Raw genomic sequence first — 27,646 nt, 5'->3', positions numbered from 1 at the left:
ACACACACACACACTGCATTGTGTCTGCATTGGTCTCTACTGTCTGACATAGGAAAAGAAATGACAAAGCAGGAATGAGAATGAGAACACAGTAGGTCAGGCGCCTCCATACTGTATTTATAGTGCCAGGGGGTAGGATGGAATGAGGCAGAAAATTAGTGATTCCTGTTTTTATTTGTCTTATTCAAACAAAAGGGGACACATCCAGCTGAGGATGGTGTGGTAGGGACAGTTCGTGACTGCCAGGGGAATAATATTGAATTCTAGTTAACAGTATTGGAATGTACCTCTTTTCCATCTACTTCCAATCAAATAGAAAAAGGTAGACAGTCTTAAACCATAGAAAATGAAAGGAGGCCAGGAACTGAAATGAAGATTATGATGATGGCTGGGAACTCAGCCTGTAGCAGGAATGTCAAAAGTCTGCGGCCTGAACAATAGAGCGTGCTCCAGGAGAACATGGGCTTCAGGGTCTCCGTCTCAAAACTAAGCTGAACTAAAATAAAATCTATACTCAGGCTGTGTTTCATTTCCTAAACACGTCCCACGTGTGCCTTGCCGTGTCCTCAATTGGGAGTAACTTGGCGCCATCCCCCCCCCCCCATAGCCTGAAACCCTTATCTGTGTCTGGAGGAGCTTTTGGTTGATCCACATGATGATGGTAGCATCAAGAGATGTGCACTACAGTGTGTACACAGGAAAGCCTCATCTTGACAAGGAATTACCATCCCGAAATGTCCCTACGTGAGGAGAGAACCTAGAAAATGCAGAATTGTGGCTCTTTCCTTCTGCCTCTCCTCTCTGCCGGGTTTTGGATACAGCAGTGCCTGGAAAGAGGAGTGAGCCCAGGGCAGGTCTGCAGACTTAAAATCACAGGATGGATGAGAGCAAGAGCATCAACTCTGAGATGTAAGGGGCCTGTCCAGGGTGCTTCATCACCCACCCAAAGGTCCCTGTGGCTAAGTTCCCCACAATCAGTCATGGTAGTGTTAGAAGTTCCCCCAAGATCAGTTATGGCAATGTTAAAAGTTTCCCAAGATTAGTCATGGCAGCGTTAGAAGTTTCCCATCCCATTTCTAAAAAACCTCAGAGCAAGCCTTCCCGGGACTGTTCTAGTCAGTGTGATTGTTCACATACCCTGCTATGACATGCCCTGGGTAACTGCACCCGCTGGCTTCCCTCATGCAGCCTTGTTCTAACAACACAAATATTGGAATTGAACTAAATGGGGTGGGGGGATCTTAGTCCTTTCTGAGTTACCAAGTGTGGTGGTTTGAATGAGAATGGTCCCATAGGCTCGGATGTTTAAATACTGGCTCCCCAGTTGGTGGACCTGTTTGGGAAGAATTGAGAGGTGTGGCTTTGTTGAAGGAGGTGTACCATTGGGGGTGGGCTTTGAGGTTTCAGAAGACTCTCAGAATTCCCAGTAGGCTTTCTGCCTTGTAATTGTGGATCAAAATGGGAGCTGTCAACTGCTCCTTAATGCAGCTACCACTAACTATAAAGCCTCTGAAAGTGTGAGCCCAAATGAAATGCTTTCTTTTATAGGTTATCTGGGCCATGGCATTTTATCACACCAACGGGAAAATACAAGACAGAAGTAGGTACCGAGTGGAGCGCTGTTATGCTACACCTGACCATGCTGGGTTTGGGGGAGGAGTGTGGAGGACTTTGGAACTTTGAACTAGGAAAGCAGTTGAATCCTTTAAGCAAGGCCTAATGGGTCATCCTAGTACAGGCTTGGGAGATAATAATGCTCAGAGCAATGTGGACTATAGAGGACCCATTCAAGAGGGTCCAAAAAGAATAATATTGGACACACGGCTATTTATCATTCTTGTGATGTTTTAGCGACAAAATGAGGCTCCTGACTTTCCTTGTTCTAAGCATCTGCCTGATGCTAAGTTAAAAAGTGTTGGATTAATTTTCTTGGTGAAGGAGATTCCAAGGCAGCCTAATATTGACTCTGTCACATGGCTGGTAATAAAGCAACAACAGAGGAAATCTTCTTGTAAATGTGATCCAATGGGCCAGGCTCTATCCACAGGGTTAGTCAAACTTGGCAGCATTGTTCATGTGACCCTAGATTTCAAGGCAGAATGGATACATGAGTTAAGGGGCCATGGAGTCTTTCTCCATGGTTGAGGAGAGCCCCCGAGGCCGGGTGCGTGGCAGAGGAGTCCCTGCATGAAGCCAATGCATGAAGCTGGGTAGGTGGAGCCTGGATTGCTCTGGAGATTCCAGTGTGTTGGAGGTGTTGAAGCCATGAGATTCTGCCAAGAAGAGCCACATACAGGGAGTAGAAGCATCCCAAGAGAGGAACAATCGGTAGCAAAAGAACACAGCAGAACATTTAAACCTGTGACATGTACCCCATCTGAATATCAGATGTTTACATTATAGTTTATAACTGTAGCAAAATTAGTTATGAAGTAGCAACATAGTAATTTTATGGTTGGGGGTCACCACAACACGAGGAACTATATTAAAAGATTGCAGCATCAGGAAAGCTGAGAAGCCCTGGGGTGGAGCCATCTAAGCCATCTGACAGATGCAGGGCAACAAGTTCCAGAGCTTGCCCTGCTAGTTTTCAGTCTTGCTTTGGCCCAGTATTTTCTCACTGTGTCTCCTTTTCTCCCTTTTTGAATGGTGACGTATATTCTGTACTATTTTATGTTGGAAGTATGCAGTCTGCTTTTTTATTTTATATGTGGTTACAGTAAAGAAATTGCCTTAAAGACTTTAGACGTTTTAAACTGTGTTGGAATTGAAAGGCTATGGGGGTTTTTGAAGTTGGACTACATGCATTTTGCATTATGATCCCACAATCATATGTCGATGGATGCATACAATCATGTGTCAGTGAAGAACAAAACTTTAAAAACAGAGCTTTTTCCAGGCTGAAGAGGCAAATGACAAGAGTTGCTGGTAGTTTGGACTGCTTTGAGAATCAACGGGTTCTCCCTGGGCAGAGCCTGCAATTCTGAGAAGTAAACACTAGAGGGCAGCAGTCGATGGGAGGGTGCAGACTCAACAGATCCACACCCAATCCCCAGGACTGAAGAAAATAAAGATGTCCGAAATCCACTTGGCAGTAATAAAAATGTTAACTTGTTGCCAACATTTACAGGTTAACCACGAGGTCAAATTCCTTGTGGATTTTGTGAAGGAAAGCAAAGTGAGTATTCTCTCTGTAATCCTAACCGTGTCGGTCAGTCCTTAAAAAGTCCTGGGTACCAACTCACTATGATTCTTTGGTTCAGGAAGCTCTGTTGTTGCGCTGGTTGGGGAAATATTCTCTGTGCCATCTGGTCAAAGAAGATAAGCTATTTGGTCCTTCTGACTAATTTCTAGCATACGGCCCATGAGTTTCATATTTTAATGTGTAGTAGGGAACAAGAAAAAGAAACTTAGTCTAAGTACTACCATTTCATTTTTAAAAACTGAATTCAAGGTTCCAGGCACCAGGGGAGCTGGGGACTTCCCTGTAGCTGACCAGCTTCTGTTGTAAACTGTTGTCTGAGTCCAGACATCTCAGGGATGACTTGTAAGGAGACAGTTGTCTGAGTCCAGCCGTATCAAGAACCACTTCTTTATCTGCTGACAGGGTCAAACAAATGCATGTTCCCAAGCTTAGAAATGAACACCTGGGGGCTGGAGAGATGGCTCAGAGGTTAAGAGCACTGACTGCTCTTCCAGAGGTCCTGAGTTCAATTCCCCGCAACCACATGGTGGCTCATGACCATCTGTAATGGGATCTGATGCCCTCTTCTGGTGTGTCTGAGGACAGCTACAATGTACTCAAATACATAAAATAAATAAATCTTTAAAAAAAAAAGAAAAGAACACCTATCCCACTTCTCCAAATGCTTTCTTAATTTTCTGTTAACTGGTAAAGAATACAGACATTGCTGTTATGCAAATCAAGGTGCATAGGTTGTAAAAATATATAACCAATTGTCTGTTGTGCCCTAATTAACTGCACGAGGCTGAACTACTCCTTTCTCCACACATCATTCTGGGTTCTGGACCCAATGTGCAGGAGAATGAATTAAGGATCTCGAAGCCAGGTGCCCTGGATACAGCCCAGTCTCCAGCAGGTACTCCCCTTGTATAACCCATAATGCCAAAACACAATTAGATAACGCTGCAGCCCACCTCAGGTCACCCCTCACTTTGTGTTCCCGTCCTTTAAAAATGTACAATCTCGTGAACTAGCCACCTTCCCGAGCACTCAGAAAATAAACTTTCGTTTCTAAGCTTCCGCATCTGAGGTACATTTTCTTGGCTTCCACCCTAAAACCATCAGTAGAATACTACACAAAGCAATGTGTTTGGCATCTATAAGGCACCCTTCGATAAATTATAAATAAATATTGATTAGCTATCATTTCAACTATGTGATTCCCTAGGCAAGGCAAAAACCATAGCAATGAAAAGATCCGTGGTGGCCGGGAGGGAGAGACGAACAACAGATGTTCATGGCGTTTGTCCACGCTCACAGAATGTGTGACACCGAGGTGTGTGCTGTGGGCTTTGGGCGACCCTAGTGCATCTGTGGGTATTCATCCACTGTAGAAACAACACTGCTCTTGTTGAGGGGATACAATAGGGAAACAATCAGGGAAGCTGTGTATATGCAGGGCTCAGGATCCAGGGGAAAACTGTACCTTCTGCTAACGTTTGCTGTGAACCCAGAACTTCTCTACATAACATTAAAGAGTAAAGCTAAGTCTGAGGGGTTTACTAGAGTGCTGACCTAGTGCACACGAAATCCTATACAACCAATGTAGTTAAGAGTAATGAGAAAAGGCTGCAGCCCGCCCACTTGGCACAGGGACAGAGGTAGACTGTCTGCTCTCCCTTGAACATCTTTCTTCCTTTATCTGCCCTCCAGGGCTTCTGACCTCCTCCTGGTCCTTTTCCCTTTCTTCAGGACTCTCCAGATCTCAGAGCCCTTATAGATTCGATGAATAAACATCTAATTCTAGAACACTTCTGCTCCTGTTACTGCTCTAAAGACTCTATATTAACTCACTCACTTTTCCCAGCATCCCTCCAAGATTGTTATCGTTAGGTCGTTCTCATTTTAAAGGTGAAGAAATTAAGACACAGGGAGATTATGTAACTTGTCGAGAGCAACACAGCAGATGAAGACTCGAGTCCTGTCGAGGCACCCTGGCTTAGACCCTCTGCTCTTCCCAATAAGCCCAATTCTTGTCAACAGGAACCAGTCCCCTGAGGTTTGATGTCACCAGTCTCCCATCTTACATGCATCTCATGAAACCAGGAAAGGATATGTTATTTTTTTCTAGTGATGTCATTTATCTGTAGGCAGGTTAGGCAATCCTTGATGTTGGTAGAAGGAGGCACAATTGCCCATAATTTTAAGTAAAGAACTGTAGTTCTAGAAGATTCTGCCTTATGGTCTGATTTTCAGAAACATGTCCTACTCTTAGTAAGAAATAGTAATAATCTGATTTTAAACATCCACTCACCCCATCACCATGTACATTTTCCACTTGAAACTCACTGGGCCTGGAGTCCTAGTTGGTTTACACAGGTGTTTCCCACATACCCACTGGAGCACCACATCCCTGGCCCTCAGTGCCTGATTATTTCTCAGGTTCAGGACATACATGGCAGAATGCTGGATCATGAAACAGTGTGGGTTTGGGAACAACCCTGAGGTGATTAAGGAACAGACTCTAGCACAGTATGTCTCTGGTTGTCTAACCCTTGAGTGCCAAGCACGTCATTTGGACCATAAGCAATAACAGTCTGAGGATGGCTGAAGGGTCTCAGAACAGGAAGTCATTTGCCAGCAGATCTGGACAGGTGGCTTACTGGAGTCTCAATGACACCACAGTCTAGCATGAACTAACTACAAACACAAAGCTCAATAGAACTGCTTTTCAGCATTGTCTCCTTCCTGAGAGGAAGCCACAGCATCTGGAACAAGCGTCAGGACTACAGCAGACACAAGACAGACAAGGGCATGTGTAACAAACTTCATGTGTTCCTTGGTGCACCAGCTGTGAGCACCCAAGATGACAGACCCTATACTGGATGCTACTGGGTTTTTGTTTCTTGGGACAAGCTCCCAATCACTGTAAGGCAATGAGAACTCCTTAACCAGCCAACAATCTCAGATACTCATGGAATCTTCACTGTCCAGTCGCACAATCCCAACCATGGACCCCATCAACCTCTCTAAGACCCCAGTTCCATGGAAGTGTCAGTCAGCCGAGTTCTGTTTTCAGTCAGCTTGGATGGATGTCATGAGTAGAGTCAGAAATCCCCCAGAATGCCAAGCAGAAGTAACATTTGGTCATGGTTTCCCTGGCGACGGTCCTTGGAAGTCTTTCAGCAATTCTGACCAGGCTAACTGCCTCTAAACTGCCTCTGAGACTAGCTAAAAGTGTATCTTAAAGGTCCTACCCTGGTTTTGTAGACCACAGGGCCAAGGGTGGGGTTGGGATGCTAGTGTGTCTACCTCAAAGGTAACCATGATGTGCACATGGATGTTGAAGCTCTGTTTACACGGCTGGGAGTGCAGAGCAAGGGAGGGAGGTAGAGCAGCAGGTGGCTGGTTAGACTGAAGGTGTTGTGTGGCCTTCATCAAGACCAGGCTAAGCACACAGGTTTAGCCACAAGGTCCTCTTCTTCCCCAAGTGGCAGCCGGATCCAACAGGTTAAGGCCTGGCTTCTTAGACTGCCCTTCTATCTCACTCTAATGATGTCATTTGAAAGACATCAGCAGCCCACCATCATAATGGTCATTGTTTCCGGTCTCTCATTCCCTGTGATTCTCTTGCCAACGCGTTTGCTTCCGCAGTTTCCTGGGTCCTGGAATGCCCAGTTCCCTACTCTAACCACACCCATTATCCGTTAGTTGAAACCTTCCACTTCCTTCCAGGAACGGTCCAACTTTCTTCTCTCTAGTAATTTTCTCCTGGTAGAAGACTGTTTGAGACATACTCGTTCCGTATTTAAGTATAATTAACGGCACATATGCTACCTCCAAACACTATGAACTGGAAGTCATGGTTGGACGGTGCACTAACCTAGGTACAGATTGAGTACTCACTTCGTGGAGCTTGGGGTGCAGCAATGGGTAACCTAGGCTGAGATCCTTACTTTTGAGTGATTTCCTAGACCCAGGCTACAGTTCTAGTTGTATTTTTGAATCACTGAGTAACAGCAGCAGGGATTGGCAGGTAAGAGAGACTGGCAGCTTAGAAATGAGGGCGGAGAAGGCTTTGGGGCACAGAGACAGGGCATGGGGGGGCGGGAACAGGCCTAGGTGGGAGGAGTCCAAGGAGAGTGGGAGTGTCCCTTCTCCCTTGTTTATCATGAAGACTAGACTGTGAGTCCTTCAGCCTGCTAGCTTCCTCTCCCTCTCTTCCTGTCTCTCCCATACCCACGTTCACTTCCTAGAGGAGAGACAAGCCAAGTCCAAAGGTAGCACTGTGCTTTCTCAGAAGAGAACTCATAATTACCTACCTGAGTTCCAGACAGCCCAGCTGCAGAGCCATGCCTTCACTGACCTTGCTGGCATAGCGTTGCATGTAGTCATTCCGGAGCTGGTGGGAGAAAGGTCACAGGTCAGATTCATGCCCTCATTTTCCCTTCCTGGAGCAGAGGCCCTGGGAGGTAAACACACTGGTGGCCCCTGGGGTTTGTCTCTCATGTACGTATTGGTGGTCTGAATGAGAATGGCCCCTAGAGGCTTATACACTTAGATGTCTGGTCTCCTGTTGGAGGAACTGCTTGGGAAGGATTAGGAGGTAGTGTGTCACTGGAGGCAAGCTTTTATGTTTCAAAGGTCTATAATATTCCCAGGGTCTATTTGTTTGTCTGTCTCTCTGTCTCTTTGTCTCGGCCTCTCTGTCTCTTTGTCTCTCTCTGTCTCTGTCTCTCTCTGTCTTTCTCTCTCTCTCTGCCTATTACCTACAGATAAGGACATAAGCTCTCAGCCACTGTCCTAGCACCATGCCTGCTGGCCTACTGCCATACTCCCCACCACAAGGGTCTTGAACGTACCCTCTCAGCCATAAACCTAATAAAGTCTTTCTTTAGTAAGTTCCCTTGGTCATGATGCCTCTTTGCAGCAACAGGAAAGTAATTAAGACAATATCCCACCATGGAGGAACATTTTCACGCCTCTCTCCCATTGCCATTTTTGAGAGAATAAAACTGAAGCCAGGTCTAGTGGTTTAGGCCTGTAATCTCAGCTACTCTGTGTGCTAAAGCAGGAGGGTTATAGGCTCAAGGTCTCTTTGGGTTACACAAGTTTATCAAAGCCAGCTTAGTCCACTTAATGAGACACTTCTGGAGTCAGCATTGGTGGCATGTGCCTTTAATCTGTGAGTTGCAGCTTGGTCTACATAGCCAGCTCCAGGGGAACCAGGGCTACATAGGCCCTTTCTCAAAAAGACAAATAAAATTAAAATGAGACAGGGCTTGAGAGCTGGATCAGGGGTTAGGAACTCTGATTGCTCTTCCCCAGCAACAATATGGTGGCTCACAACCATCTGTAATGGAATCAGATGCCCTCTTCTGGTGTGTCTAGAAAGAGCGACAGTGTACTCATATACATAAAATAAATAAATATTTGAAAAAGACTAAACATGAGGCACTGCAAGGATAAAAATGGCTGAGGATTTGGTTTGGTGGAAGAATATTTGCCTAACAGGTATGGTATTCTGGGCCCAGCCCTTGTTATTGTAAGAGAAATAAAAGAGAAAGAGATAAAGTAAAGAAAGAAGGAAGGAAGGAAGGAAAATTTGGGGGAGAAATTAGTGATTTATCCAAGCCCATGTTGATAAGCAATTATAAATGTCACTCAGAGTCCACGAACTATCTGGTTTGATGTCTGGCCGACAGGGAGAGGTGCAGAGACAGAAGGCGGTTGTGCCTGCTCTGCTGGTACTGCTTGAGAGCTTCCCCTGTGCAGACGCTGTGGTGGCTGCTCCTTTAGTCTGAAGGTATACGGAAGAGGCTCAGGCAGCTCAAGAGAGCCAGCTGTCACACGTTTGAAAGTTTGTGAGCTAGCGGATGCCATGTTGGTAACTTGGAAGAGGCCACAACAGGAGTATTTACACCATGGGAACTGGTAAGAACTACAACTCGTGACTGGATCTTCCTCGGGTCACTTTGCCAGTATTCCGCTATGGACATCACTCGGGCCTTGTGACAACGCTTTAAACCAAAGTTTATGATTCTAAACTTAGAGAGGAGAAAGCAAATCCATGCCAACGAAGTCCCTGCTGGAAACCACAGCTCCTGGTGCCTGTGCACCAACCTGCTTTTCCTGCTTCACAGGTACCTGGCCACACAGAAAGGAGATAGGAGCATAAGAAACAGCCTCAGGGGGAAGCCTTCTAGAAGGCTGTTCTTTATCTGGTCCATCTCCCCCAAGAAAATAGACTTGTCTCAGCATTTAAAGCACCAGAAGACACTGGGGTGCTTTTCACCTGTTGGTAAAAGTACAGCAGTGTGGTCCTGTCTTCTTTCAGGCTCTCCATGAAGTCTTCTGGCAGATAGCGGATCTGAAGGTCATACCTGCAACAAGACAGGCTCTGGCTGACATTGGGAAGCTGGATTCCCAGGAGAACAGTAGGACTCACAGGGCCCAAGCCACGTTATCCCTCAGCATGCAAGGAATATCCATGAGGCAGATTCCACTTTTCTTACTTCAAAGACCAACCCTTGGCCTGGGCTCTCCTTCCTTCCCACCTTCTGCCCCCTTTACCATAGCATCAACAGCATCTGGTCTGGAACGGTAACCCATTTTCCTGAAATGAGGGCTCTCTACAAACCCAGGTTAGAGCTCAAAAATATTCTCATCAGGACATTGTGGGAGGGCTAAGTGTAGAAATCCACTCCAGTTTTTTTTTTTAGAAAATTCTGAGCCTTGGGAATGCCTGGAGGGAGGGTGACATTCCTACCTCCACTCAGCTTCCACGTGTAGACATTCATACTTGTCCTGCACTTCACCCACTGTCATCTGTGGGTGTAACCAGTGGATCTCGTCTGATTTCATGTGCTTCAGCCTCAGCCCATAGCATTCCGCCAGCTGGATGTTGGGCCCGATTCGCCCACTCAGGAGGATGGAGGTGATGATCTCCTAGGGAGGAGAAGAGAGGGTGACACAGATCAGGGATGCGCCCCTGCTGGGCTCTCACAGGCTGTCTCAGATATTATCTATTTCTGATTCCCCAACAGTTAGCGCAGGCCCTGGGACACAGTGTGCTCTGCCTGATGAATGAACAATTTGGCAAAAGGAGACAGACGTAGAGGAAGTAGGAGGAGGTAACAGAAGTGAGGACAAGATGCAGAGGCTGAGAGCACAGTTCAAAACAATTAATGCCAGCTGGGCGTGTGCCCTGTGCAAAGCCCCTTCTGGATGGTTGTCATTCTAGCCAGCAGGATGCAACACAGGACCAGGCTCTGCTACGTCTTCTCCACCCATGACTGCACTGAGTCCACACGACACAGGGAAGCAGGCAGGTGCTGCCACTGCGTTATAACAGGTAAGTAGGCTGAGGCAGGGACTAAGCTGGGTTTGTGAGCACGGGACCCCTGGACTCCAATGTTTTGCTTTGCCAGGCTGACTCGGGGCATGGCAGAGTTGAAGGAGACAGATGCATGAGGCTGACCGTAAGGGACAACCCACAAAAAGATGATCACAGGAAAGGTGACCGGAAGGCACTAGCCTCCTTGTTCTGCTCTTGGGGTTTTCTTTCTGTTCTTTTACCCAGGGTTTCATCAGGTCCCATACCCACAGACCGATGCTTCCACTCGGCCCAAACACAGAGCCCGCTTAACATGAGTGTCAATTGCAAGGCTTTGGAAGGCCCTGACTAGACCAACTTAGCTGCTGGTAATCACATTTCTCCCATGGGCCCTGAGTGAGTGAGCTGAGCCCACACTCCTGGCAGAGCAGAGTTTCCTGGATGCAGATTTAAAACATCGCAGATACTGACCCTTGTGAGTTCAGATTCTGAAATGCATGGATACGCAGCCTACATCAGCCTACCCCAGACTGCAGGCTGTAGTCTGGCCAGGAAGAGGAGGGAGGTTTGTTGTTTAGATTGTATGTTTTTTTTTTAAACATGCCTCCCAAGAAGTTGTCTAAGTTAGTAAGCAAAATGCAATTAATTCCTTTATTGGAAATAGAAGCAAGCGTGTGTGTTTTTCTCTCTCTACTAGGAAAATGTCAAGACTAATATTTAAGTAATGCTGGTTTAAAATAATGTCCAGTTATGTTTGAGCCTGGACAACTGTGTGTCTTGTTCCAGCTGCTTCCTTTTAATTTTCTTCAACTTCCATAAAACTCACTTTCCCATAAAGAAGGACAATGGCTATCAGAGAAACTCACTAGCACTCTGAGCTGCATGGGGTTGGGGGTACGTGGGGACCAGAGTTCACACTGCCAGTTCAATCTCAGCTCTGAAATCAGAACGGAGGCTGAGGTGAAGGATGTGATCTACAGCAGCCCTGGCGGGGGGTGGGGAGGGAGAAAACATAAGGTCTACATTGTGAAGCAGACAGGTTTACCGTTATCTCTGCCCACTTCACTTACTGACCTCCCACCTGGTCACCCTGATGTTTTACCCAGCATCCCTCCTATCTCCAAGTCCCACTTGCAGTCCTCACCTCTGTGGTACTGAGGTGTAGAACATCCCTTTACCAAACTGAAATCTCGTGCCTGAGCACTTCATCTGTAATAGCTAAGAACCTATGCAGGACTGAAAATCTCAGATATGCAGAATAGGTTCAGGAGTACAAAAGCCCCCTTTGTGCACAGCCCACTTCAGCGGATAGATGCTGCCGTTTCACCCCCCAGGTGTGAGCCACTGTTGTTCTTCCCAGTTCTTCTTTAAGGAGATATATGCACACATACACACACACACAGAGAGACATACACACATATGCATAAACATATGTAACATGTTAAAATGTATAAATTTTAGCAGTGTAGTACTGACACATAAATACTCTCTTATGACCCACATACCAATTAAAATGGATGCTTTCCATATCTCTAGATGAGTCTCTGTCTGGGTCAACCATTGTGGCTAACTCCCTCTTCCCCTCTCAGAGTTTCAATAAATTTTCCTATCCTATAATTTCATATGCGTGGAATTACTTAATGTGTGGCATTTTTTCCCCTGCCCAACTTCTTTTGCTTAGCTTAATGTCTAAGATTTGCCAACATTGACAACATATTGTTTTTTTTTCTTCCTTCCTTCCTTCTTTCCTTCCTTCCTTCCTTCCTTCCTTCCTTCCTTCCTTCCTTCCTTTCTTTTAAGACAAGGTATTATATAGCCCAGGATGATCTTGACTTTGCAATCCTCCTGCCTCAGCTTCCTAAGGGCTAGGTATATATCATGACACCCTGGCAACGTTTCTTACTCTCTTCTTTTGTTACACTGGGAATCAAACCTAGGGCCTTACATGTAGTTGGCATATGCTCTGCCACTGACCTACACCCCAGCTTTGTTGTTCCTTTCGGGATGAGTACTAGTCTACTGTATCAACAAACTACAATATATTTATTTATTCCTCTATTTCTAGAAACCCAAGGCATTTATGTATTTTTTTTAGCTGTTGTGAAAAAATTTTAATTAATGTAAAGTGTTTCTGTGTATAAAGGACACACTGGTATTTGCTGTAAATTAATCCAAAAGAGTAGAATTACTGGGTCAAGGGTCTTTGACTTTATAAAAAATATTGCCAGGGCTGGAGAGGTGGCTCAGGGGCTAAGGGTGGATATTGAAGACAGATTTGAACAGTTGGTTCTCTTCATTTTTTCCCTTAATTTTAAGGTTAGTTCTTTGATACTTTTGTACACACACGCTTTTAGGCCCAGATCCAGCATTTCAAAAAGTGTTTCCTAAAAGCTTCAGATCCAGGCTTTTCCTAAAAAGTGAGAAAGTAACAGAGCCTGAGCAAAGTGGTTTTGTGAAGATTAAATTTGTTAAACTCTTTGGAACATCACTTGGCTCAAGGTTAATCCTTTTTTCTTCAAATGATGATATTTTCACTCAGTATTCTGTTGCAGGATCCCACTTAACAAAGCAATCTTGTTTTATTCTTCTTTATTTTTGATACCTACCCCTGCTCTCCACCCCCTTTATCTTTTTCCTTCTCTTGTAAGTGCTGATAGGGCCAAGGGTCAGAATGGTAAGGCTGAGGGGCTGGCATTAGCAGCCAGCCCAGGGACAGAGAGAATGGAATGAGGGTGACATTGTTTACCTACAGGGGAGCTTAGCAAAGGGAGACATGCACTGAAAAGAATGGACCCTTCTAACAGTTAGGGAAAGTACTGAATCCATGGAGAGGGAAAATCTAGAGTAGACCACGTTATAAGGGATTGTTGGGAAGAGGAGCTGAGTTTTGAGTTGATTCTACTAAAAGGGCTTAACGAGCAATGCCTTGCCATAGTGGTTTTTAAACCAAGCCTAAGTTTTAGTTTCCAAGCACCATTCTTCTGGAAAAGGGTCCCCCAGGGCCCTTGTAGAAATAGATGGTTTCAGGGCTGAGAGGAAAACAGACAGCACTAGGTGAGTCTGACACATCGATTTAGATCAGAACCCAGTGATTGGAGTGTGATGGACATTCCCAATTGCTATACTCCATCACCCTGAAGTGCTTGCTCGAGGCAAGGTAGGCATAGCCGAAGTTGTACATATTTTCCCGAGGATGAATGTGGATGGTGCTGGAGACAGACAGCCTCACCGAATGGCACTGCTACCCTCCATCCATGTGACCAGACTTGTTACTGAGGTTAGATTATAGAGGACTTGGCTCTAGTCTTTGTCCTTGGATTCAAATTTTGGGATTTTCCAGGTGGTAGAACCAGCTTTGTTATTCATGTTGAGTTCTAACATATGGGGGACCCACAGTTTCAGAAGCATGGGGGAAGGGGTAGGGGTACACTGGTCAACCACATATTGGTTATTTAGATTGTAAAGAAAGACCAGTTATGTACTTGGAGAGTTACAACTCTAAGTCTGAGAGTTAGCCCAAGCTGTATGTGTATGTGTTTGTGTAGATCCATGTGGCCAAAGAGTTCAGTCATCATCAACTATGCCTTATTTCATTTTGGAAGCGCTAATATATCTGAGTGAGGATGTTCACCCGAGACTTGGTGATGTGCATTGCTTTGTCTAGCAGGTGATGGATGGATCTTGAGTACAGAAACTTCCCGTCTGTGAGTCTCCCGGAAGTTCTGTGTGCTTCTTAGGTATTAATTTGTATCCACTAGGATAAAACTACAACATTAAGTATTGCACTTTCCCCAGCTCTTTGACTTCTTCTGGTAATTCATTGAACCTGAGGAGGAAGTAGGAACCAACTAATTCATAGCAAAAGTGTGGGTGGCTCAGGATCTGAGGGAAGGGGTGTCTGATGAACTGGGCCCTTAACCTGAGAGGTCTGTTAACTATAAAACTGAGGAAATACATTGTGTCAGAACTATGGCAAACCATGTCCATCCTTCAGACATGGCTGGGAGAAATGAATGTGATGCTCACCACCACACAGAAAGAGTAACACCATCATATCATGCAAACTAATGTGTGACCATACATGTCAGAACACCCAAGCAGGATCTGAACTAAAAGCCATCTTCATGAAGACTGAAGACTAGCTGCTATGGTACCAGAAGGCATCATTCAAGCTTCCAAAGCAGGGAAACAACCAGTAGTCCTACTCAGCTGAGGTCAGTGAACCACAACAGCCAGCGTGGCTTTATAACCCTACTAAGGGTGCATACAAACCCTGGTGGTAAAAAACAGCTCTCCAGTTGTACCTAATGCTCAGCCCAATAAGAGGGAAATCATGCCTGAAATTAGAAACCTAGTCAGCTATCTGGAGTTAGTAAAACCATGGTGCTTAGAGGAGAATCTATAATGAACATAAATCAGCATAATTCCCAACTACATCCAAGTATGTAACCCTACACACACACATACTATTTAACAGTTTGAATAAGTCAACATGAATCTAGAAGAAAAGAAAATTTGAAGAATACAAACATTTTCAAGAAAGTATCAGAAGTCTTTTAGAGTCTAGACTCAAAGCAGCTAGAAAGCCTGTCCCTCAGCACCAGAAGCCTTGGTATGGGAAGAAGGCAAGGTCTTCCTGGAGCAAAAGGAAACCTGGGCTTATCTAAGGAGCCAGCACTTGTTAAAATCTCAGTTACATGTGGTTCTTACCCCTCCCCAAATGGAGACCATTACAGAAAACTACATCTTATCAAAATGAAGACGATCGAGCCCAATCCCAGTGCATACACTAATAACACAACCCCCCACCTAAGGCTCAGAGGTCTTTATGGAAGAAGGGGCAAAGTAAGAGCCAGAGGAACAGGGAGCCTGGCTCTAACTACTCCTTTGGTTCCATGTTCTTCCCTCTCTGCCATGTTTTAGGAGAGTTCTTGCCAATGTCATTCCATGCAGACCTCTGCCCTACACTTTTCGGATTCCCCTGAGCTGATAGAGGTTTTGGTTCCTCCCTGGATTCCTAGACAGCATATATTCCACACTAAGGGGGTCACTGGAAAGCCATTCCTTGCTCCTCTAGATTGACAGGGTTTGGGGTTCCTCTGTAGACTCCAAAGAACTTTGACTGTATATCTAATGACATATTGTTATGTTTTGAATTTTAGTTCTCCAAGAAAGGCACATCTTTTCTTTCACTGGAAACCTACTGGGAAATGGAATCTTTGCAGACTAGTCAAATTAAAATGGTTTGACACCAGTCATTTGGCAGGCCCTATTCCCATCTGACTGATGTTCTTATAAAGGGGAACATTAAGTCACCAAGAGAGACATGCGCAGAAGGATGAAAAATAGCAGGTGCAAAAGCAAGACTCGGAGAAGGATCTGGAAACCAAAGAACACCAAAGACAAAATACAAGTCATCATGTCCGAAGAAGAGGCAAGCAAGGGTTCCTCCACAGGGTTCAAGGGCACGGCCCTACCAAAACTTTGGTCTTGGCTTTCTAGACTTTAGAGCTATGAGGCAATGCTTTCCTGTAGTCTACCACTACACTACAGGGGGTATTTTGTTAAGACTCCTAGGAACTAATGAAGACATTAGCAAGATAGACTAAAACAAATGCCTCTGTCTGATCTTGGATCAGATGGATACAGACCCTCTTTGTGTTCTAATCAGTGATTGGTTGAGGATTCCAAAAACTGGGTCCTGTCTCAAAAAGAATCTTCCCGTGATAACTCTCCAAGAGACACCAGCTTAAGTTAATTTCCAGTTCTTTTGAGATGACAGACTAAGGTGGACATATGACACATAACTGTGACTGGCCTGCCTTACGTCAATTCCAAGTACATAAAGAGCTCAGACAATGTTTGGTACATATCAGCTATTCAATAAATAGTAGTTATCACGAGGGGACCAGGACCATAAGTAATGATAATATAGCATGAGTGGATGTGGAGGCTACCAGAAACAGAAGGAAGATTATATATAATAAAATTAGACCCAGGATGATTGGGCCATACCCAGAGCTGATTTAGCCATACTTGCTCTCTGGAAGAAACAGTCTAGAGGAACATGACTTCATTCTGCCCAGAGCAAAGATCTGTAAGGGTTTTAGGGCATAAGCACCAAGCCCAAAACAGCATTGTCTTCATTACCTTTTTTGTTCTACATGGAGATAGAAGGTAGAACTTTGAAGGAAAAAAAAAGAGAGAATAAAAAGATTTTGAGACGGTAACATGTATCTTATCTTTAATTGACTTGGAGCATAGGGGGTTATCTTCAAAAATAAAAATACTCTGTTAAATATAGACCTGCTCTATTCAAAATTCTGATTGTTAATATGCCACAAGGAAGAGCTCTTAATGCTAAGATGAGCTTTAGGAGGAAGAAAGAATAAGAAAAGGCAGGAAAGTACCAAGCAGGTTAATGTACTTCTTAATAAAATAAAAAATAAATGTTCCTCACTACTCTGATACCTTTTAAAGTAATGATTTTATAACTCATTGTGAAGTTGGCTTGGGGGATGGGTCACATGCATTGCTTCAGAATGAACAGCTGAGAAGTGTTACTGGCTATGTGGGATGGATCTAGAGTATTCACATTTGCTATAGAGCTTAATAATTTGCATCAGTGAGTCTCACCGAGGAGCTGTTGACATTTGAGGCATGTGCTGGCTAGTTTTATGTCAACTTGACACACACTAGAGTCACTGCAGAGGAAGGAGCCTCAATTGAGATAATGATTCTCTAAGATTGGGCTGTAAGCAAGCCTGTAGGGCATGGCTAAATTAGTGACTGACTAGGAAGGCCCAGCCCTATGGGTGGTGCCATTCCTAGGCTAATGTTTCTGAATTCTATTTACAAAAAAAAAGTAGGCAGAGCAAGCCATGATGACCAAGCCCGTAAACAGCACCCTCCATGGCCTCTGGATTAGTTCTTGCCTCCAGGCTCCTGCCCTGTTTGAATTCCTGCCTTGACTTCCTTCATGACAGACTACCATGTGGAAGCATAAGCCAAATAAACTCTTTTCTTCTCAACTTGTCTTTGGTCGTGGTGTTTTGTCATATCAATAGTGACACTAATTATGATGGGGGCAAAAAGATTCTTTGTTGTATGTGGCCATTTAACACCCAAGGCCGCATCCTACTGAAGTCCAAGCTGCATGTCCCAGTTATAGTGAAAATAGCTCGGTAGAATTCTAACTAGTCTCTAGAGAAAGGGCTTCACAAAATGGAAATGAATTCTTGCTTACGATCTGGATACCCAGTAGAGATGGAGAGCAGGCAGGTGAGCAAGAGAATATTATGGAAGACTGTAAACCACATTCGGAATCTGGGTACCAGTGAAGTCAGCATCACAAGCTAGGTAATGGGATGAGGTTATCTAGGAAATGGCAAAGTTACAGTAGAGAAGCCTTGGTATCAGTGCACTTCCTGTCTTCCATGGGACCAGAGTTAGGTTCCTAACCATCATGTCAGGCGACTCTGATCCACCTGGATCTCCAGCGCCAGTGGCGTCAATTCTTTCTTCTGGCTTCTGCGGGCACCTACACACAAACTTAGCATTCATTCCACAGACGAGAAAACATGCCCATAAATAAAAATAAACCTCTTTAAAAGTGACAAGGCACCACGTCTCCTGACAGCTTCACAGGAAACCAGATGCAGGGCAGGGCAGCAAACAGGCACTGAGTCCCTTGGTAGTGGGGGAAACGACAGACTTGTATCATCTGGGCTCAGTTCCCTGACCCCAGCTTGGTGTCAAGGCAATATGAAACACCCTTAAGTTAAACTCAACTGCATGTGCCTAAAGGCAACACTAGTAATTTCAACCAGATAGCTAATAGGGGATTGATTGTTCCAGAAAGATATGTTCGTGTTCTCACCCTTAGACCACATTTCAAAAGAGGATCTATGTAGATATAATTGAGTCGAACAATTCTGTCTACAGTCTTTGTGTTGTGTTAATTAAGGGTGTCTTCCTAAAAGCTATGGTAGAGAGGGCAGTAGGAATAGAAAGGTGGAGTGAAGTGAAGCCACCAAAGTCCAGGAGCAGTAGGAGTCGCCAGACCTGTTACTGACATCTGCACTTAGAATTTCTAGCCTTTAGAGCTACGAGAGAAACATCTCTGTTGTTTTAACCATCAGTTCCTAGTGATCTCTTGAGGCAGGGTTAGGAAGTAAAGACAACAGCTACGCAAGTTCCAAGTCCTAGACTCAGAGAACTGATATTTTTTCAACTCGAGGCAGCAGGGAAAAAAAAAATACTAAAGTTTGCACAACTTATCATTCTGAAAGCATTCATTGTGAGGTGATAAAAGCTCTAAAGAAGATACTCAACCAGCGAAACCAGTGGGTCAGAAATAGAACAACAGCACAGACACCTGCCTCCTCGTTTGCAGACGTCACGAGTCTATGCACACAGATAAACGTGGAGACAGCCACTGGGCTCCACAGCTCCTTCGTTCTCACTGTGGTGAGTGTCTGTACGTGTGAGGGGCTGGAGGCACACATAGGGAGTGAGAAGCAGTGCAGAAAAGAGGAAGTGTGTATTAATGTGTCTCTTTTTATGTCACTCTGTGGTGACGGTTTGTGGTTTCCTGGCTGAGCCCTTCCTGCCTGTTTCACTGGCTGGTCTTATGGGGGGGGGGAGGGGCTAGCCTGCTATGGGCTGTCTTCTTTCAGGAATAGCTTTCCTGGACAGGGAGCCCTCCCCTTTCTTCCTGTTGCTCCTCCAACCTCGAGTCATTGCACTTGTGCCTCTGAAGAAGGGAAGTTAGGAATGCTTAGGTGAGAAAGAACATGGCCTCTGGGCCAGGGACTGCCTGCCAACCTTAGGGAGCTCCAGCTCTGGCCCTTTTGCTATCACAGAGTTTCTTACTGGCCAGTTATAGATGTGAAAATGTGTTGCTTACAGTTCTGGGAAGCCCAGGATCAAAGATCTGGCATCTGGCAAGGGTTTCAAGATGGGGCCTACGCTCAGCCCTCACATAGAGGACCCTCATATAGAGGATGGCCAAGGATCTTCTCTTTGACATCTTTTTAAAAATAATGTTTACATTTTTGTTTTAATTATATGTACATGGGATTAGGAGCTGTGCACATGAGTATAGTTCCCATGGAGACCAGGAGAGCTTTTTAGATACCCTGATACTGGAATTACATGGAGTTGTGAGCCACTGATGTGGGTGCTAGGAAGCAAATTTCAGTCTTCAGCAGGGGCAGTATGCAATCTTAACTGCTGACTCAGCTCACTGGGCTCTCAACCTCTCCTTAAGCACTTCCTAATACTATTCATGATTTAATCACACCCCCAAAGGCCTCGCCTTCCCATGTTGTCATATTAAATATTAGGTTTCAACATAGGTATTTTGGGGAGCACACCAATATCCAGTGCTAGCTCTTTCTGAACGTTCTTATTTCCCCATTTATCATATAAGGAATCAGAGCTTCAACATATAAATTAAGGGGTAGAAAAGCATCCATCCCCCTAATTCCCTGTATCTAGTTAGGTGACAGGACTAAACTTGAAGCCCTTGGGGTAAGTGCCTTGATAAATTGGGGCAGGGCTGTGTGTCTCAATACCTTAATCTTCTTCCTCTGGGAAAGGCTTATGGGGATGGACAGGTGACGGTAGTGAGTGAAAGTCTGTGCACAGCCTGGTACTTTAGGGAGCTGGATTCCACCTTCCTCTTGTCAAACAATCAGCACCCAAAGGACATCTACAATCTGGAGAGCCCACCATGGGTGGAAGGAATGCATCTGGACAGGGTGGGGTAAGTTCCAGAAGAATTCAGTTCAGGACAAAACCAAGATGAATTCTTTCCTTTTTTTCCCCTTCATATTATTATTTTAAAAAGATCTATGTTATGTGTCTGAGTGTTTTGCTTGCGTGTGTGTATGTGTACCACATGAGTGGCTGGAAGAGGGCATTAGATCCCTTATGAGTTGTGTTGCAGACTTGTGAGCCCTCATGTAGGTGCTGGGAATTGAACCTGGGTCCTCTGCAAGAAGTTCTCTTAACTGCTAAGTCGTATTTTTAGCCCTGTTCCCTTTTAAGACAGGGTTTTGCTATGTATTCCAGGCTAGACCAGAAGTTATTCTGTGACTCAGGCTGGTCTCAACTTTCTCAGGTGCAGGGCTCTGGCAACTCTTGAGATACATTGTATCATCACATGGGTGACAGCAACTCTTGAGATACATTGTATCATCACATGGGTGACAGCAACTCTTGAGATACATTGTATCATCACATGGGTGACAGCAACTCTTGAGATACATTGTATCATCACATGGGTGACAGCAACTCTTGAGATACATTGTATCATCACATGGGTGACAGTAACTCTTGAGATACATTGTACCACAGGCACTAGCCCACCCTTAGCTTAATGCTTTCCCATATGAAAAGCGGAAGTTCTAATGATGGACAGAGTCAGGAACAGAATGGACCAGCAAGAGTCAGCCAAAAGGAGAAGAGAGTACAAGCTAGCCCTTCAGCGACCTGATCAGAGAGGAGCATGGCACCTAGACCTGAGTGATTGTAACATTTATCCTCTAGTTCATGGTTGGATTGGTATTAGCAGTGCACTGCAAACCATACCTGGGTAGTACATACAAACTGAGATGGAATTGGACCTATGGTCACCCAACCTGCAAATGACTTGGGGGTGGGTAAGAGGGAAAAGAAAAGGAAAAAGTACTAGAGGACAAATTTAAAACAAAACATGAAGGATGATCCTTGCTTGCAAGGTGACGTCTTCATCCTTCCCAGACGAGCAAATTAGCATGTTAGAGGAAAATATAATGAATGATATAAGCCTCCACCTGTCACAGAGCCTCAGAGCTCCCAACAAACATGATTCCAAAGGAAAACAAAAAGTAGTAGAAATTCAAGGAGAGCAGCACCCATGTCTCATCTGGGCACTGCTGGTCTTGTTAGCTGCTGCCTTCTTTCTGTAAGAACTCAGGCTCCAGGGCCATTGATTATTCACAGAGATGATCTGGTTTTGGATATAGGGTCTCACTGTGTAGCTCCGGCTGGCCTGGAACTGATGATCCTCAACCTCTAGAAAGCTGTGATGACAGTAGCTAAATGCTGCGACGCCTGCTCCGACATAGTTTGCTTCATCACTGAGAAAGCACAGTGCACATCCACGGAGAAGAATCAAGGTTAAAAAACTTTAAATCAGCAGTCTGTCTGGAGTAAAGACACCGTGGGACCATGACACAAACATGGGCTGTGCAGGACAAGTCTTTGTTGCTAAGAGAGGGGGTTGGAGTTACAGCAGTGTTCTTATAGAGGGACATGTGCTTGGCGAGTCCAAGGTGTTGGCAGCATTTTGAGAACTGGGAGGATGATAAAGAGAATAGAGTGAAAGAGAAAAATTCACCAAAGTCAAGACCAAGTGATAGGGGAGACAGCATGGGGTTTGGAAGCAGGGGGAGGAAGAGGCTGCTAACTTCAAGAGAATCTTAGGCAAGGATGCTGGGCCAGGGCCCCATCTCTACACACAGGGGACTATACCCTCAAATAGGCACTGCACAAAGCTGGTCCTTGGTGCCTGGACCAATCTCGTCCCTGTGTTGCTCACTTGTCCAGGCTGCATTTCTTTCCATCAGAGCATTTACATTGCCTTTAAAAGGTTCATTCATGGGTATGAATCAATGTCATAGCCTTGGTTAGGAAGCCCCACAAAAACAGGGAATTACACTGTGTTTGGAGACTGTTGATGCCCCGTGAAGATGCCTGGTATTGGAGACACACAACAACAGCTGTGGAACAGAAGACAGATGTTCAGATCGCTTTTCTGTATCGTCTTATCCACAGCATATCATTCAGCCAGCATCCAGAGGCCGACCAATCCAAATGCCTGGACCAAGACTGAATCTCTCTCCAGAATCACTGACCAATTGTGTTTTCAATGTTGCCACTTGAAAATGTGAAGGAAAATGTGCTCAGAGACAAGGCTGAGTGGAGGATGCGCCATCTCCAGCCAGCTTCCTCCAGTGCTGATCTCGGACAATGGGCTCCTGTCTGAGTCAGGCTGCAGTTCATTTCTCCCCATGTCCCTCACATTCCTCACCATCATCAGAGCCTCTCACTTCCAACTCCTTCCAAAGACTGAATTGGTTAAGAGTATATGTTCTAGAGGCAGATTGTCTGGGTTTGAAAACAAAACCCACCACTTAAGTAACAATTTGCTTAACTCCTCTGCACTAAGTTTCCTTAAATAGAAAGTAGAGATAATAACACTATGTGTTTCAGAGGGGCCCTTTGAGAAGTCAGTGGGATAGCAAGGATGAGGGAGAGAAGTAAAATGTTAGCTTTTGTCATCACCTTCATCCTCAGCATAGTCACTTACCTCTGTCATTACCACCATCACCACCATCATCATCACCATCATCATGACCACCATCACCACCACCATCACCACCACCATCACCACCACCATCACCACCACCATCACAAGCACCATCATCACCATCATCACCACCATCACCATCACCACCATCACCACCACCATCATCACCACCATCATCATCACCATCACCACCATCACCACCACCATCATCACCACCATCATCATCACCATCACCACCATCATCACCACCATCATCATCACCATCACCACCATCACCACCACCATCACAAGCACCATCATCACCACCATCATCATGACCACCATCACCACTACCACCATCACCACCATCATCACCATCACCACCACCATCACAAGCACCATCATCATCACCAGCATCAGCAATTACTGCCATCATTACTACTATTACTGCCTCCAGCATCAGCATCATTTGTCACCGTCACTATATCACTGCCACCATCATCACTACTATCACCACCACCATCACAAAGACCACTGCCTCATCATCACCACCATGACCACCACCCCAGCCATCACCACCATTACTACCATCACTATTACCACCATCATCAATAAATACACTATCATCTCATCAATACACCACCATCATAACCACCACCACCACTGCCATCACCCCTACCACTGCTGGAGCCATCACCAGTATCACCATATTCATGGCTATCCTAACTGATGCTCTTACCATCTCTCCACAGATCTCTGGCCATACTTGCCTCCCACCAAACTCCGCCCTGTAGCCTACATTAGCCTTTAAAAAACAACCTGAAGATCCAGCTATTCCACTTCTGGGCATATACCCCGAGACACTCTAATATACAACAAAGTTACATGCACCACAATGTTCATAGCAGCTCTATTTATAATAGCCAGAAGCTGGAAAGAACCCAAATGTCCTTCAGTAGATGAATGGATACAAAAAATTGTGGTACATTTACACAATGGAATACTACTCAGCTATCAGAAACAATGACTTAACCAAATTCTTAAGAAAATGGTTGCATCTAGAGAATATCATCCTGAGTGAGATAACCCAGTCACAAAAGAACAGACATAATATGCAGTCACTGATATTGGGATGCTAACACCAGAGGCTCAAACTGCCCCAGAAACAACTCACAGACTGTGTGAAGTTCAAGAAAAAAACAAAACAAAACAAAACAAAAAAAAAACAAAAAAAACAAAAAAAAAAAAAAAAAAAAAAACCCATGCTCAATCCTTACACACCAAGAAAACGTTGACTAATTCCCGGTTACATCCTGTTTTACATGTACTTTTTGCTCATTGTAACTAGTAAGACCTTAATGCAAAGTATCAAACCTTAAAAAAAAAGAAAAAAAAAAAAAAACAAACACTGACACAATTGTATTTGTATATATTTATGCAAAAATGTTTCTTTTATCTTTGATTTTTAAAATAAAGTTAAAAAAAAAACAACCTCAATAGTTTACATTTATATCAATGTCTCCCAAGAGATGGAGTGAAAACAAAGGTATTAACATGGCTTTAATTGTCAATCGTGGGGCACTGATGACCTCAAACCTACTATGTGCCTTTTCAGTTTAGGACCTTATGATGTTTCCTCTGCTGGTCAAAAATGTTCTGCTGTATTGGTTAATTCTCTCTCCACACCAAAGGCCTCCTGTGGTGGGACAGCCCAGCAAAAATGTCATTCTTGACACATAGGTCTGTGAACCTATTTCTGACTTTGACTGAGAACTTCTTAGCATCCCACACTGATAAACATTCCTTTCTTGGCCCCGCCCCCACCTCTGTTGGTTGTTGCTTTTTTTTTTTTTTTTTTTTTAAACTATTCTTTCTCTCCCAGCTCTTAACCTGGCTTTCCTGATAACCTTCGCTGGAATCCCACTCTTTCACAGATGGCCTGGTTCTCTGGCTTAATCTCCACTGGCATCCAATCCGAGGTTGGCATCCAAATCCTCTTGTATATGTCCTGTCATCTTTCTGACCTGCAGGACCAGGTTCCTCCATAGGGGTGTTTAAAAAGTATTCAAACAGAGCATGCGTGAAGCTGAAATCTCAGGATAGACTTTCTTTCTTGCCCCAATGAACGGCACCAGCAACCCTTCTGCTGCCCAAGCCAGAGTCTGAGTCATCTTTGTCCCCTTCCTTTTCTTCCCTCCCACATTTAATTAATCATCAGTTTCTGCTGACTCTACCTCCTTGATACATGCAGATCTATTGACTTATCTCTGCCAGTACAAATCCACATCTCCTTCCTGCTACTAGTAACTATTACCTCCCAACCCATAGCCCACTCCCCTTCCTCTCTCAGCCTCTCCCATTCTGCTACAGAGTGGGGGGTGAGGTGGGATGGGGTAAATGTGTCTTAGAAGGCTTGCCCGAGAACCAACAGGTCCTTTATACAAAAGAAGGATTAATTCCCTTAAGCAAATGAAAAATACCACATTGTGGCCCTGTCTCGGCAATTCGGCAATTCGTCAGGTAAGACTGAGGGTTCTGAGAAGTCTTGCTGCAAAAGAATCTGCTCATTAGTTTCAGGGAAGGGCTGAGGGGGTGTGTTCTAGGAATAGAATTGAAGGCCTCCCCAATTATAGGCCAATCACTGAGCCACTATCCAGTCCTCAGCGTTGTTTAACTAAGCGTTTCCCAAGCTTCTTTGAGCATACATTTCTTCTCTGAGCCTGCCTTCTTTCTTTCCCTTCCCTCTGGTTCTATCCTCTTTCCCTCCCTCCCTCCCTCCCTCCCTCCCTCCCTCCCTCCCTCCCTCCCTCCTTTCTTCCCTCCCTCCCTTCCTTGCTCCCTCAATTCCTCTTTCCCTCCTTCACTCCCTCCCTCCCTCCCTCCATTCCTCCTTTCTTCCCTCCCTCCCTCCACCCCTCCTTCCCTCCCTCCATTCCTCCTTCCCTCCCTCCCTCCACCCCTCCCTCCCTCCATTCCTCCTTTCTTCCCTTCCTCCCTTCACCCCTCCCTCCCTCCATTCCTCCTTTCTTCCCTTCCTCCCTTCACCCCTCCCTCCCTCCATTCCTCCTTCCCTCCCTCCCTGCCTTCCTTCCTCCCTTTTTATAGTACTAGAGACAGAAACCAGGACCTTGTGTCCACCAGGCATGTAATCTACGATGCCATACCCTCAGCCCTAGGGCACACTCCTTGCAGAATACTGTATGCTATTTTAAAATACAAATGTAGTTATTGTCTAAGTTAGAAAATAAGACAGATAAGTGGATAAATTTTAAAAATGAAGTCCCCCCCCCATGGAAAACTGAAAGCTCTGAGATAGCTATGCAGAGCAATGATAGACCAGATCACCAACAGTTCCAGATCCTGGGACCTACTATGTGCTAGGTACTCCTCATCTATCATTTCAAGTCCCTACAACAAAGCAACAGGTGGGCACGGTCCTCTTGGGGGAAATCTGCACACAGATTTCTTAAGCTTTCAGATCCAAGCCTACATAAGCCACCCAGATGGAGTCTCTCATGACTGTTGGTCCAGGTGGTTTTAAAGTCTCAGCTTGTAATAACAAGATGGCATTAGAAGGTGACGTTTCAACAGTAGGAAACACTGCAAGCAGGAAAACCCAAAAGGCTTAGGTATAAGTTCGGAGAAGAGAGTTACCTCAATCTTCTGTCATCCACTCTGTCCCTGTGCCCTCCAGAGAATGCTTCAGACACCTGTGGCCATTCTTAAGCTTGGCTTCATCAGCCTTTCCCCAAGCCTGCTGTACACTCTGTCCTTAAGTAACTGCAGAGCTACCACACCACCCCAGGAAGATCTCCCTGCTTAAGAACTATGCGTGGGAGCCTGAATATGTGTAATACTAGCACGTGAGAAGCTGAGGTACGGTGTTCATGAGTTCAAGGTTAGTCTCTGCTACCAAGTGAGTATGAAAACAACCCGGGCTACACAGCAAGACCCTGTTTAGAAACCAAACCAAACAAACAACTATATGCTGTTCCCTGGTTCTGCATTCCCAAGGTGAGTGTTCCACGCCTTCACTATTTGTGGCCATTTCTCCTTCAGATACTTAGAAATACAGCTCGTGCCACATTTGAAATCTGTCTATTCACTAAGACAGCCTTCCAGCCATTCTCCACCATTTCTTCCCCGTGGACAGTGGTGGCCCGGCTTCAGTCCCGTCTGTCCAGCACCACACCCACAGAACACATCCTGGCAGGAATAGCTGAAGACTGTTCATTTGTCTTCAAAACTGGGCAGTACGGTGCCCAATCCCCCCCCCCCCACTGCAACTTAGAAATCACGTTAACTTTTGGAAATCAAATGGGTTAAGTTGGCGGTGGGTGGCATCAAGTATGTGCAGAAATGGGACACACAAAGAAGACTTGAGTGTTGGCAGAGGACAGAGGAGAGGGCCTCCTTACTCTCTGCACACACATTCTCTCACCAGGAAGCATGTGAGGAGCAAGCGGGCCCTAATCAGATCAGCCATGGGAAACAGGAGTCTATCCAGCGGTAGCAAGGATGCTAACTGGAAGAGACAGCGTACTCATCAATGCATTGTGCAAGACTCGGCACAATGACCTGGCAGCCAGGACCACCACAGTGCTGATGAAAGCATTCACTAGTGACTTTAGAAGGGCTAGTGACATAGAGCCAATCTGGATCCTTTGGACCTGGGGAGACCTCCCCCAAGGTACCCAATTCCTTTGCTCAAATTATGAGCCCTCCAGAGCAATTGTCTGAGGGCCATCATGAAAGAGTTCTGTGGAAGAGAATGGCTATGTCCTCACCG

The 27,646-nt window shown here is 45.1% G+C and overlaps 1 protein-coding gene across 1 annotated transcript in view; it reads right to left on the bottom strand.

Moving 5' to 3' along the window:
* Window positions 1–27,646, bottom strand: part of PTK2B (protein tyrosine kinase 2 beta) — a 116,028-nt gene that overhangs the window by 26,259 nt on the left and 62,123 nt on the right. The window contains exons 3-5 of the mRNA XM_080926465.1: window positions 9,954–10,132; window positions 9,480–9,567; window positions 7,507–7,586 (exon numbers count right to left, since the gene is read on the bottom strand). Of these exons, the coding sequence (XP_080782591.1) occupies window positions 7,507–7,586; window positions 9,480–9,567; window positions 9,954–10,132 (347 nt within the window). The remainder of the gene's footprint in view (window positions 1–7,506; window positions 7,587–9,479; window positions 9,568–9,953; window positions 10,133–27,646) is intronic.

Source organism: Micromys minutus, assembly GCF_963924665.1.
Source record: "Micromys minutus genome assembly, chromosome: 12".
Classification (NCBI taxonomy): Eukaryota; Metazoa; Chordata; class Mammalia; order Rodentia; family Muridae; genus Micromys; species Micromys minutus.
This window is presented reverse-complemented; position numbering and strand designations above follow the sequence as displayed.